At 46.5% G+C, this 14,023-nt stretch overlaps 1 protein-coding gene across 1 annotated transcript in view; it reads left to right on the forward strand.

Moving 5' to 3' along the window:
* ARSB (arylsulfatase B) overlaps positions 1–14,023 on the forward strand; it is a 268,316-nt gene that overhangs the window by 82,948 nt on the left and 171,345 nt on the right. Inside the window, exons 3-4 of the mRNA XM_086960741.1 lie at positions 7–197; positions 6,278–6,485. Of these exons, the coding sequence (XP_086816867.1) occupies positions 7–197; positions 6,278–6,485 (399 nt within the window). The remainder of the gene's footprint in view (positions 1–6; positions 198–6,277; positions 6,486–14,023) is intronic.

Consider the following 14,023-nt stretch of genomic DNA (forward strand, 5'->3'; position numbering starts at 1 on the left):
CTGCAGGCTATCTTACAGGATCGGAAGATTACTATACCCATCAGCGTTGCTACCACATTGCGAAACTAAATGTAACACTATGTGCTCTTGATTTTCGAGATGGAGAACAAATTGCGACCGGTTTTGAGAATATGTACTCTACGAATATATTCACAGAAAGAGCCATTGATCTAATCGCTAACCACCAGCCTGCAAAGGTACAGAACTTCCCTTACCATCTTTTTCTCATTTAAAAAAATGTAGACTCTGCAATTGGATCAGTGATATTTGTTATGCTTGCTGATGATTTACATGGAAATGAAATGAACTTAGAAAGCCTATGTCCACTAGAGCAACATTGCACCTGTCAAATCTATTTGCATTAGTTGACTATGTCCTCTAAATAGGGCCATGCTCACTGTGCCACTAGAACCAAGCTATACCCAACTGAAGAGCCCCCATCTGATCGAAACCCTCTTGGGTTGCTTGTGTTCCGATTCTAGGAAGATATAGCGTGGAAATGCGGACTGGACTGTTCCTATTGGAACAGGGTCCAGACTGATTGGCATGTGTTGGGGTCTAAACTGAGGTGGCATGGTAGACAAAAGACCGACCGGTTGGAATGCTACGCTGAGTGATCGGCAGGTGTAAGTCAAATTGCCAGCATTCATGTCATCACATTTTGGATATCTGATGTACTGCTCTAAGTGGCAAAGGTATGCTAAGACATGTGTCCCATGCTCACTGTGCAACTGGAACCAGGCTACACCAGACTGAAGAACCCCTATCAGTGTGAAATTGTTTTTGGGATGCTGGTGCTCCTATCCCGGGAGCACCTGACAATTCCGGCTGGACTGTTTCTTTTGGAGCAGGGTTATGACTGATTTGTAAATAGCTGTCTTCAAACCGAGGTGGCATGGTGGGCAAAAGAATGATGGGTTGGAATGAAGTCCAGAACACTTATCATAGTGGCCCTGGCCTTTCATTCATGTGTGTGTTTGTGTCATTTTTACGCATTGAAAAGATTATATTTTGTTTATTTTCTTGCAGTCCATGGGGGGGGGGGGGGGGGGGGGGGGGGGGGTTCCTGTCAGGGGCGGTGCTAGCACCATCCCAGACAGGGTTTTGTGTATCCTAGGTAGGCAGGGCTGAATAGGAAGGTGACTGCAAGTGGCACCCCGGTGCTCACTGTGCATCTGCCAGTTTGAACCGGTTCCAGGGGCACACCAGCCCCTGAGCTGGGGAATGTCCGGCATGGGAGAGGGGTGTAACCACCCCCCTTCCTGGTCCCACCCATGGGCAGGACCTAGTCCCGTACCAGCCCCTTGCTTTAGTATAAAGGTGGGAGCGGGGACCCTTCCAAATTAGATCATCTTGGAATCCTGAAACTACTTTCTACGAAAGGAACTCAAGACTTCTTCTCAAGATTTCTCCCTTGTGACTAAGGAGTAGTCACCCTGCATCTGCGGGCACCAACTAAGAACACTGCGGTTTGCTGCAAGTCCTTCCTCCGGAATCCGACTGACCAGCCCGACGAGACCCAGCTTCCCTGGCACCTCTGACCTCTACCTACATCATCAGCCCAGCTGAGATCCGTCGGTGTGACGAGGCCTCAAGGGACCGCCCATCTTCAGAACTGCACGACGCTTATCCAGCACGACCGCCGAGGGATCCTCGAGTGAGTGCTTTGGGGTTTGAGAAGCCCTAACCCTGAGCAGCTCCAGCACCGAAGTCCAGCCCCCCAGCATCCACGAGATCTGCGTGGGGCCCTTCTGCTCTTTGCTGCTCACCGCGTTGTCGAGCCACTTGCCTGCTGACTTGTAGCCCTCTTGACGACGAACGACGACATCTACATCGCTGGTCTGGTTGCTCCAGACTGGCCCTTGCTCCCCTCCAACAGAGGAGCACCCCGGACCCTCCTGGTCCACTCCAGACGCCATTTTGAGTCCCCGCGTGGGCTTGCATATGCCAAGAGTTGTTGCCCCAATCCTGGGTCCAGCGACGTCGACAGCAGATATCTTTGTGGGACAGCTCGCACCTCCATTCTGGTTGCCAACAACGCCTCCTGGTCCGAGAGACTGCAGAGCCCAGCGTCGCCCACTCACCTGGTCGAGGTGACTTTGTCTGGTGCCATCCTGGTGCCCATCTAATCACTGGCTAGTGATTCAGAACTTGGTCCCCTCTGCTTACAGGTATCCTCCATCACCGATCCAGGCTTGGATCACATCGAACTTCATCACTGGTCGCCTGCCAGCAACTTCTTCTTTCAGGCTCCATAGACTGCAACGAGGATTCCCGACGTCTTTTCAGCCCTATGCAGCCGCAGCCCCTGGGCTAGGTAACCTGAGCATTTCGGTGCTCCAGCATAGCTTAACTATCTAAGTGTCCAGATCCTTTTTCGTTTCAGCTCTACCTAGTCGGATTCGTCCGATAACACTAACTTTACAAAATCTAGCATCCATAGACTTTGTCCCGCATCCCGCGTGAGAGTGCACACTCTGCACCCGATCTCCCTAGGCCTCCTGCTCGTAATCTGAAGGTTCAGTAGTCCAGTCCTAGCGATCCTAAAGCCTTTGAGACTAGTTACTTACCTGCTAGTATTTTGCATTCCACTTTTAGAGTATATTGTTTTTCGTGCCCCTCGGGCATTTGTGTAAATTGTGCGACTTTCAGAATTTCTTTAAGAGCTTTGTATTGTGCTTAGAGCCCTGTCCTCATAAAGAGTCCAGGGCTGTTGTGTTCTAAATAAATATACTTTTCTTTTCAGAACAACTTGTGTGGTGTCCTTTCACTTGGTGTTCAAGAGGTATATGTGATGGTATAACAGCTGGCTTACCACGCCCTCTAGAGTTTAGCCTAAAGATTGCTCTTGTCCATGCTACTAGGATAGCTGGTCTAAAGGTTGACTTACAACCAATCATCAATAAGGGTCGTTTGGAATGATACACAGTGATCACTAGAATAGTGAGCACTACATATCAGGCCAACTTCGCACAGCTTGCTACCTTCTTCTTGTGTTTTTGTCCGTCCCTGCAAGCATGGCATTTTTACCATCCTTTTGTTTGTCTAACTCACTTCTTCCACTGCTTACTTTTAGGGACTACTTTTTTCTTTTTTGTTAAGCAATCCATGAGAATTATGTGTTTTCGAGATCTCTTCTTCATGCTGTGCTCTCGATCTCTTTCTCTCCCTCTCATTTGCTTCTCTCCTGTCAAAGTCCCCCCAAGCTCAATCTTGGTATCATCATGTGCTGTCCCTCTCCTTTGTTTTTCTTTAATTTCCTCTGCCCCTTGCAGTTGCTTAGCTTCCCATTGCTCCCTCCTCCCCCCACTCTTCTTTGCTTGCCCCCACCCATCCACCCCCTGTTGGTTACCCCATCCAGTCTCCGTTGCCGCCTCCTGCCATCCAAGTTGCTTTCCCTCTCAGCCACTCCCCATGCTTTCCCACTTCCTCATACCCTCCATTGCTTCATCAATACCCAACCCACTCCCTGTTGCTTCACCCCCTCCTGTCCACTCTCCATTACTTCAGCACCTCCTCCCACTCTCCATTGCTACAGATCCACCTCCCACTCTCTATTGCTTCCTTCTCTCATCCATTCCCTATTGTGTCCCCACCCGCTTCCCACCACTCCCCGGGCTTCCACATCCATCCCAATCCCTGTTGCGTCACCCCTTTTGATCACTTCGCATTGCTTCACCTCTCCTGCCACTCCCCTGTGGCTTCCCCATCCACTTTTCTGTTTCATCCTAAAAAATGTTTTTGCTATTTATTTGTTTTTTTAGGAGGTCTATTTGACTACCACTGCTCCGCACTCCAAAAATGCGTTTATGCTAAAACATTTCAATTTTTTAAATTTACTAATCCAAGTGGCTTCCATTGTCTTAACGATTGGTAAATTAAGAAAAAAGAGAAAATGGCACTTGTTTCATTATGCTTGCAGGTGTGGTGACACATGCATGCTCATACATAATTTTGCATATCTAATCCTAGCTATTGCTTGCGCTGTCTCTTTGAGACATGCTGTATTCAGGTATGTACTTTAAGCTCCGCTCATTTTCAGCCCATCTTTTCAATTGCCTCCTGTTACTGTCATTTGTAAATGGTGGCTTTTGATTGGTCAATATGCTTAGTAGTCCCTCCTTAGTACCTCCTTCTCTCCTGCTGTATCCTCCCATGAGGACTGCCCGTTACATGTCTTGTTACTCTGGATGTTTTAATTACAGTCTGTGAGCACTATTTTCTGAAATGACTTTCTCCTGCCTGCTGCATGCAGAACACGCTGTCCCGCAACTGCATTTTCTTTTAACCAGCGCTGCAAACCTGTGAAATTTGAGCGCAACTGACCAAACAATTCAGTTATTTCAGTAATTGCCTGCTACTGCAGGCAGGACACGCTCTCCTGTGATTGCTTTTTATTAACAAGCACGGAACGCCTGTGAAATTTGAGCGCATATCACAAAATACTTCAGTTATTTCCATAATTACTCCAATGCACCACTTAGCCTCATTATTCATTAAATTAAAATAATGAAGTTGGACTCGACTTTGATGTCTAGTAAAAACCACAGCAGTGATATAACCATCCATGTTGTAAGGTAGAGGAGGGGAAAGTTCAGGTCCTTTTCTACAGCCAAATCTTGCCACTCCAAAACACAAAGACATGGAAAAGCAGTTGTCAAGTTGAAGGTCTGTTTTCACTAAATTAGTAATTTGATAGTAAAATGACAGCTTTCGGTACAGGTTGAAAGATTGTTTGCATATATATAAACCTCTCATGTCATGCCGTAGCGTTTCATCCGACAACAGCGTAGTTTAACGTGCTCAAGGAAATCGAGTTAGTACTTATGTGGAAATGGGGGCAGTGCAGAAGTGAGGCTAGCAAGCACCTTTGGTATTTACCTCTCATTTACAGAAAAGAGGTTCAGTCTTATGCCTCCTCTTGTTTTTTTTTTGTTCTTGCTCCTACAACATACCTGCAGCTCTCACACATAGCCCACCGTGCAGGAACACATGGTGGGGGTTCTGTGCATTGAAAGACTGAGATCATGTTCCTTTTTTTACAAAATTTTTATTACCATAGCGCCCGCATCACGGGCCGTCATGCGTGTAACTTTTATGTACGCAGGTGCCGTGCTTTGTTTCAACATGGCGCCCGCTTTCATCTTTCCAACATGGGCTCTGTGCTTTATATTTCAGCACATCAATATTATCAACAGTTGGTTCATACGGGTGCAACGTATTTCTTTCACTATCTCAGTAATATCTGTAACATTCAATTGACACTTTACCAAATAAAGGTATTTCAACTAAAGATTCTTCCTAAAAAACACTTTCTTTCTAAATGTCATGAATTACACTGATTGTTCACCTTTCAGCCTTTGTAAATGATGAATATTTGAAGCATACATGAATGAATACAATTCATAAAACGTTACATGAAGATATAGATGGTTTGGATTCTGTTTTTTAAGAAAGTGTTTTTTAGGAAGAATCTTTAGTTGAAATACCTTTATTTGGTAAAGTGTCAATTGAATGTTACAGATATTACTGAGCTAGTGAAAGAAATACGTTGCACCCGTAAGAACCAACTGTTGATAATATTGATTTGCTGCCCAGGTTCATAAGGGATACTGGGTTAACCCCAATGGTTATAGAAGTAGTTATATTTCAGCACGGCGCACAGTTTTCTGTCGACAAAGCCAATAGCTTTAAGTCTTGAAAATGAAAGACCTATCGCATTGCAAATGCTTGTTCTTTTTTTCTTTTTGCACAAGCACCAGCATTGGCAACACCAATAGGTCAACAAGGTGAGACCTTTTGGCTTTGGTACTGCTTGTTTTCTTTAAAAGAACAACCTCTTTTGTTTTGCTGACAATCCACATATTAAGTTGAAGTGTCATGCTGATTGTCAGTATAACGCCCTGACATCAGAAATTAAAACAAAAGCAGTTCCCAGTAATTTTTGGTTATGTTAGTTCACTTGCTATTCTTAAATACCATTCATTTGCTTTCAGCTAAACATAATTTTGACACAGCAAATAAGACAACAAAAAGTAATGTACGGACACAAATGAAAATGATTGACCAAGGAGAAGTTAAAACCTATTAGGAGATAGCAAGCTTTTAACTAAATTGATTGCTCTCCAGTCACGAATTGATTAATTATTTTGGCATAAAGTGCACAGGTGTATGTGGGTGTGCACATAGGGTAGCTAGTCATAAAGTTTTGAAATAACCGTTGGAAACTATGCTCCTTGACTTACTCACATGCATAAACGCTTTGCACGTTTTTCAGCCTCTTTTTCTCTACCTGGCATTACAAGCTGTCCACTCACCTCTTCAAGTCCCGGAGGAGTACATGAAACCGTACAGTTTTATCAAAGATGAAAACAGACGGCATTATGCTGGGATGGTTGCCCTCATGGATGAAGCTGTGGGAAATGTTACTGCAGCTTTAAAAAAGCATGAACTCTGGGATAATACAGTGCTCATCTTTTCCACAGGTAAGTCTAATTGAATGTTCGCTTCTTGACATAATGGTGAAAAGTTATGTTATGTTATGTTATGCGTTTTTATTAGGTGCACAGATGCTCCAGCAAAGGAGCGTCCTGGCGCCCGACAAGGTAGCAGCACAACACAACGAAACAATAAATCAGAACAATTTTTAAACTAAGGAAATAAGAAGGTTTTCACCGCACGGCGAAAGGAAAGCAGATCCCTGAGCGCTCGAATCGCCGGGGGAAGGGAGTTCCAGAGCACCGCCGCACGGACTTGAAAGGAGCGTCCGCCCGCCCTACTCCGCTTAAAGCGAGGGACAACAGCCAGTTCTAGATCAGCAGATCTTAAAGCTCGGGCTGGGATGTAGTGAACCAGGAGTTTAGAAAGAATCGTAGCTGGAGACCCCTTAAGAATTTGATAGGCGACACAGAGGACCTTAATCCGAATCCGCTGCGCCACCGGGAGCCAGTGCAACGAGCGCAGGGTACTATAAGTGGGGCACGATCTAGGTAGTCCAACCACCGATCTTGCTGCGGCATTCTGGATCCGCTGCAGGCGTCCAATCTCTGCCTGGTTCAGGCCTACTAGTAAGGAGCTCGCGTAATCCAGCCTAGAGATGACAGTGGCTTGGATCACGAGTTGCCTAGTAGAGGCATCAAAAAACTTGAGCACAGGACGAAGCCCGCGTAGGATGCCGAAACAACAGGCCGCCGTACGTTTGGTGTGACAAGCAAACTTAAGGGAAGGGTCCAACCAGACCCCGAGGTTTTTAAGCTCGGAGACTGGGGTGGGTGTAAGACCCAAATCCCCTGGCCACCATCTCTCTCCCCAAAGTTCCGGTTGTTTGCCAAAAATCATGACCTCGGTCTTACTAGCGTTCAGCTGGAGACAGTTGGACGTCATCCAGCCGGCGACCGCCCGCAGACCTTGTTGGAATCTGGGGGCATCCACATCGGCATCCCCGCTGATCGTGACCGCTAGCTGGGTATCATCGGCGTATGACACCATTGTCATACTCCATTGCCTGACAACCTCAGCTAGCGGACTTACGTATAGATTAAACAACGTAGGACTCAGCGAGGAGCCATGGGGAACCCCCAGGCCCAGCGGATGGTATTTGGACTGATACGGCGGGGCGGTCACGCTAAAGGCCCGATTGGCTAAAAAGGACCGGAACCATTGGAGAGCGATGCCGGTGACACCAACCTCCTCTAGACGACGCAGAAGGATCGGGTGCGATACGGTGTCAAAGGCGGCGCTCAGATCTAATAGCACCAGCGCCGCCGTTTGCCCCGCATCAAGCACGGAGCGAAGATGCTCCACCATATACAGTAGAGCCGTCTCCGTGCTATGACCGGCCCGAAACCCATTCTGCGTCATATCGAGGACATCAGTATGAAGTAGATGTTCCGAGAGGACCGCGTTGACATGCGCCTCAGCAAAAGTGCATTTATATAAGAACCATTAAGTTTATATTCTTTTAGTAAAAGGAGATCTAGGCAGGAAGGAAGTGGTTGGTGTATTCCTCATACAAATTCCTTTAGTTTCATCACCTAGACTTCATTACCAAAACATAAACGTTCTTCCATTGCAGTGAATGGACAGTCAAGCATTCGTTTATTGCACTGGAGGCACCTTGTTGCCCTTTATTCAACTTGCCTTTACCATCCAGCAATGATAATGGGCGCAATGTACGTAGGAAATTGGGGTTGCACTGACCGGAAGTGATGGTACATGTGGCACATAAGTTGCCTGAGCAGCGGGCCTCCTCCACGTTGGCTCCTTACAAGAACCGTGGCAGTCACTGTTCACTCCTTTTAATTTCACATGTTCCCAAGTGACACTACGCACACGCTCTGCAGCCATTTTACCCGTCCCTCAAGTGTACCTCACTGAGGCGGAACCTGTGACGGGCCGCTCTTTCCGCCAGCAGAGACTGGGTGGAACTGTGGCCACTACTTGCCCAGCCGAGTCCCACCCAGAGAGAAATGGCTGATTAGCCTTGATCTCAGAGGCAGATGTAGAACAACCCTGTGAGAAGCACGCTTTTTGCCTAGAATTGAGCGCCAACTCGACAGCGTGCTGTCTCCAGTCTTCGTCCCTTCATCTCTTGTGGCACTCTGCATGTGTTCCTGAGCTCTGCTGTATGAAATTTAGGCTGTGGAGGGTATTTAAGTGGGATGAAAAAACTGAGGGGTCTCTCAAAAGGGCGTGCGATGTAATTAAGGGCGTGGCTTAAAAACACCTAAGTTAAAAATATGTACTTAGCATAGTGTGCAGACCGACTGGTATTCTGCTGTTTCTGTCATGATACATCAAGTAACAATATAACTACAAGACCGGACTATTGGCTTTGTCAATGGTTGTTAGTTGCATAAAATAAATAAGCAACATCTATGGCTTTGTTGTATATAATATTGAAAATGCTTCAGTTCTGAAATGATGAGGCTGTGAAAGAACTACAAGGAGCCTCTTTGAAGTTACATCAATGGCAGCGAAGGGTGGTACTGCTGCAGAGTTAAGCATTTTTTTCACCCTGACGGTGAGGGTAAAAATGGAGAGCCCGATAGGGAACCGTCTCAGCACGGCTCTTAAGAACTGCCGGTGCTGAGCACCAGCAGGACCCTGCCCACTTAAAACCATGGGATGTGGTAATCCTCTCAGGATTGTCTCTGGTAAAGCGTGCTTAAGAAAACACAAGCCAGTGCACAACTTTCCAGATACATCAATTGCACCAGGCTTTACTATCAGACTCTTGCTGTGTCATATAATTCTCAAGAGGGAACTGAACTGTGTTTCTCGTATTTGCAGTATCACTTACACTTACAATCACTGTCCCGTTGTTTGTTGCAGGGAAGACCTAGAGTGTGGAATCTGCTTGCTCGTCTTTTGGAAATGCAAAAATAATAATCAAGGAATGTTCTATGAAAGTATGGGAAATGAGATGGCTCAGCGCATTACTTTTTGAGCATACTCCGAAGGTCCCACTGTCTTTTTTGTTGTGGTATACACAGTTGATTGTTCTCTTTCTGCGCCTCTTGATGTCAGTGTGGAGATTGTGTCCTGTTTTTCAAGTCGGTGGAACTTTGTTGGAGTTAGAGTGAATGGACGTTCATTGGCTCAAACTCAATTGTGATAAAACTGAGGATGGAGTGCCTATCTCTGGACCTCTGCATGTTCACCTCAAATTAGATGCTCAGCTCCAACCTTCTACCAACAGTTAGGATGCTACTCTCTTACACTTGTCCTAATAAGCACTGCCTCCCTTCCACCACTCATGACTTACCCAATTTCATTGGCAGGACTCGCAAGTAGGATCATGGAGGGTGACGTGGATGGCTGAAGTGTCAGGTCAGACCGTTTTGGGGGTCTGCAAGCAGTTGTTATCGGGCCAGTTTTGCCAGAGCCTCAGGTTTGATATGGCGGGTGGTGGCCGTTTCCCATTTCCATACTCCATCACAATACGTTTTTCCGCCCCTACTAGGGAGGGGCATAGATGCCCAATTCACCATTCCATGCATGGTGGGCAGGGCTCAGAAGAGGGGAAAACAGAGTCATCAAAAAGACTCTTCATTAAAAAAACTGGATCATCAAAAGAGAAATGTCTTCACAATTTCTTAATTCTTGAAGGACGCCAGACCTGCTGAGAGGACTTCTCTTGACTTAGGTATTTATCTTTGATTATATCCTTTGACCTACTGACTTACAATCTCCTTAGGGGTTAACCCTTTATTTTGTCTTCATGACTCTTGTACAAAAGCCTAAATTACTGCTTTTCCCTCCCTAGCGCTGAAAATTGCCTGATTAATTTAGTGTTGTTTTCTGTATTGTACCAACAATGGGGTTCACTGTTGTGAGCTTCTTGAACTGCTTTACTTCCTTGTACCTTCATGTTTCCTTGATTGAAGTTGCCACTGGGGAAATAGAATATCAACAACAGTTACAGGTAGTTATCATGGGCTATCCTTAACTTTGCTCTGTAAATGGCAAAACGGGCGGGTGAGGGGAGGTTCTCTGGACATTGATGGTCGTCTTGTCTTTTCCACAGCTTCTTAGGTGTCTGTTTCAGTACCAATATTAGGGACGGCCGGTAGAGAGCATTTGCTTTCTGTGTGTACATAGGAGCGGGCGTGCAGCTATGTTGTACCAAAGCACTGTTTCATACCCTGTCTTTTACTCTGCTTCTTGCCTCTCAGATTGCAAAGATCTCACAAACCCACATAGATTATGTAGATAAAAGATAAAGAGCTAGGGCCTTCCTGTAGCATTTACCAAAGGTCTACAACCATCAGGTCACTGTTTTTCACAGGGTTCTTTGAAATTAATTGAAAGGTGCTCTTTGTCAAGTCGTTTATATCTCCTGTGGAGGTCGTTTTGAGGAACCACAAATTAGTTGACAAGGGCATTGGGTGTGATACATTAATTACCAAAGTGTTGGTTCCGTCACCTCAATCTGGGATTAGTTAGGCACTACAAAGAACCGTGGTGCTAACAAAAGCTCAGAGCTAATCCTAGATAACGACATTGCAGCCCCCATCCCCTATTAGCAGCCTCCTTTTGCCTCCACTCACCACTTTTGCTACGGCTCTTTTATTCTCCCTCTCTGCTCATTCTATTAGTTCTTCATTCACCCCTTTCCCTCACCCCACCCATTATTAGACAACACATTAGTACCCTTCTCCCCCATTCTCTCCAAACCTCCCTAAAGACTGTGTTGCCTTTCTAGTACACATTGAAGGGGGACAAAGTGTTCTGATAAAGCCTTGTCAAAAGCTGCAGAGAGGTCCAGGAGAATGAGGGCCACTGTGTCTTCTCCTCTGTCCAGGATGTAAATGTAAATGTAAATGTAAATGTAAAAATTACTTATAAAGCGCAGCATACACCGGACGGTTTCTTGGCGCTGTTCACTTTATTCGGTGAGAGGCAGAGGGCGAGGAGAGGAAAGCTTATGTGTAGATGCTACGGTAGAGGTGAGTTTTAAGGAGAGACCTAAAGTGAGGGTAGGAGGGAGAGAGTCTCAGTTCCAACGGAAGAGAGTTCCAGAATGAAGGTGCCAAAGAGGAGAATCTGAGACCTCCGTGTTTTTTGCGCCTGAAACGAGGTGTCTGAAGGAGCGCAAGATGAGAGGAACGGAGGTACCTGGAGGGAGCGTAAGGGTGCAGGAGGGAAGAAATAAAGGAGGGACCGATGCCGGCCAAAGATTTATGAGTCAGGCAGCCCAGTTTGAACTTGCAGCGCTCTGAAACAGGATCATTTGTATGTTATCGTGATGGCAATTAGGGCTGTTTCTGTGCTGTGGTTGGGTCTGAATCTGGACTGTTATGCCAAAGTTGGTTCTCGTTGAGGTGGTCGGTGAGGCGTCTGTTGATGAGTTTCTCCCAGACTTTAGCTGTTACGGCAGTAATGAGGTAGATCTGTAGTTGACGAGCATCGATGGGTCTGTGACAGGCTTTTTGAGCAAAGGGAGGACTGTGGCATCTGCCTATGTTTTGGAAAAGGTGGCTGATGTAACGAAGCTGTTCAGGATTGGTGTGAGTACTGCACTGATGAGTTGAAGTCCTTTGGTGAAGCCTCGCTAGGGGTGAGGGTCCGGTAAGGCCTCGGATGGATGGTCTGCATGGTAGCAGTGGTTTGGGCAGGCCACATGGCCATAACCGCATGCGCGCTAACGCAATTCCGCTCCTGTGCTGAGTTTTTTAAAACTGCACTTTACGTGACGAGCTGGGCTCGTCATCAGCATGCGAGGAGGCTACGCCATGACGAGCCCAGCTCGTCATGACCGTGGATGGGGTTAATGGTTTATTTGGATTAGCCTGGGAGACATATTGCAAGGTCTGGCCTCCTTGAGGGTTGAAATTGCTGTATATGGAGGTTATGCGATTCCCTTAATGATTTCTTTATAAGTAAAATTGCAGACATCAAATCCAATATTTCCTCAAGGCTCCTCGCTCAGTCCAATATTTCACCTCCTTCCCCTGCTTTTGTTGACATCATTCCACCACCCAATACTTGTCACCTTGATCAATTCACACTGCTATCTGAAGAGACCCTCCTCTCTATTCTCCCCACTGTAAAATCTGGATCCCCGATGGACGTCTGCCCTGCCCACATCATGTGTAAGATTTTTCAAACTTGCCCTCTTCCTCCCCTGACCTTTCTTAATGACTCCTTAAGAAGGGGAATCGTTCCCACTTTGCACAAGTCAGCTACGATCGTCCCTATTTTGAAAAAGCCTGGGGCAGATTCCACAGTATTATCTAATTATCGCCCTATTTCCCTCCTCCCTTACTTGGCGAAGGTCCTCGAGCGGCACGTCACTAAAATCTTCAGTGCCTTTGTTGAGACTAGCAAGTTCTTAGCCCCCTCTCAAGCTGGTTTCCGCCCCCTGCATTCTACCGAGAAGGTGGTGGTATCCGTTATGGATACACTTAGAGAGGGTCTGGACTCCAATCTCCCACAGGCGCTGGTTCTCCTCGATCTTTCTGCCGCCTTCGACACGGTTGATCATACCATCCTTCTTTCCCGTGTCGAGCCGGCAGGCGTCGGGGGCTCCGCCCTGTCTTGGGTCAGATCGTTTCTCAACGACCGTACCCAAGCTGTTCACCTGGCGGATTTTTCTTCTACTGCTCACAAGGTACAATGTGGTGTCCCTCAGGGCTCTTCTCTCTCCCCCCTTCTTTTTAATCTTTACATCTTTCCTCTTATTTTTGCGTTACAGCAGATGGAGGTCACAGTGTTTAATTACGCTGATGACCTCCAGCTTATTTTTAATTTATCTGATTCCTCTCTTTCTATTTCCAACTTCCAGTCAGTGATGGTATTCATCAGGGATTGGATGAACACCAATCATCTAAAACTTAACCCTGACAAGACCGAGCTTGTCCTGACTGGTGGTAAACTCAACCCTTGGTCTTCTGCCTTCTGGCCTTTTCTGCTTGGTTCCCCCCCTCTCCCTTCTTTCTCTGTTAAAACTTTGGGGATTACTTTGAATCAACATCTTACTCTTCACTCACACGTGAGCACGGTGGTTTCGGCCTGCTTTTTTGTTTTGCGCACCATTCGTAAAATCTCACGTTTCTTTTCAGTATCTGCCCTCAAACTTATCCTAATGGCGATGGTCCTTTCACGATTAGATTATGGCAATGCATTATATAATGGCATTCCCAACTACGCTTTGCGCCGACTCCAACTGGTGCAAAACCAAGCGGCTCGCCTGGTCTTCAGTTTACCTAGATCTCACCACATCACCCCCGTTCTTCGCTCTGTCCACTGGCTCCCAATCAAAGAGAGAGCTTTGTTTAAACTTGGCTGCCTCGCCTTTCAGGCCTTGGCTGGGACTGGATGATTTCTCATATTCACCCTTACACGCCAAGCAGACAATTGCGATCCTCCGCCCTCTCTCTTCTGGTGGTTCCTCGCTTTAGGAGGAAGAGGTCGGGAGGATGCAAGTTTGCTGTCTTCGCCCCGTCCTTTTGGAACTCCCTACCCCTCTCTATCTGTACTTCAGTATCCTACATGGAATTCCGAGGGAAACTGAAAACTT

The sequence above is a fragment of the Lissotriton vulgaris genome, chromosome 3_1, assembly GCF_964263255.1.
Source record: "Lissotriton vulgaris chromosome 3_1, aLisVul1.2, whole genome shotgun sequence".
NCBI lineage: Eukaryota > Metazoa > Chordata > Amphibia > Caudata > Salamandridae > Lissotriton > Lissotriton vulgaris.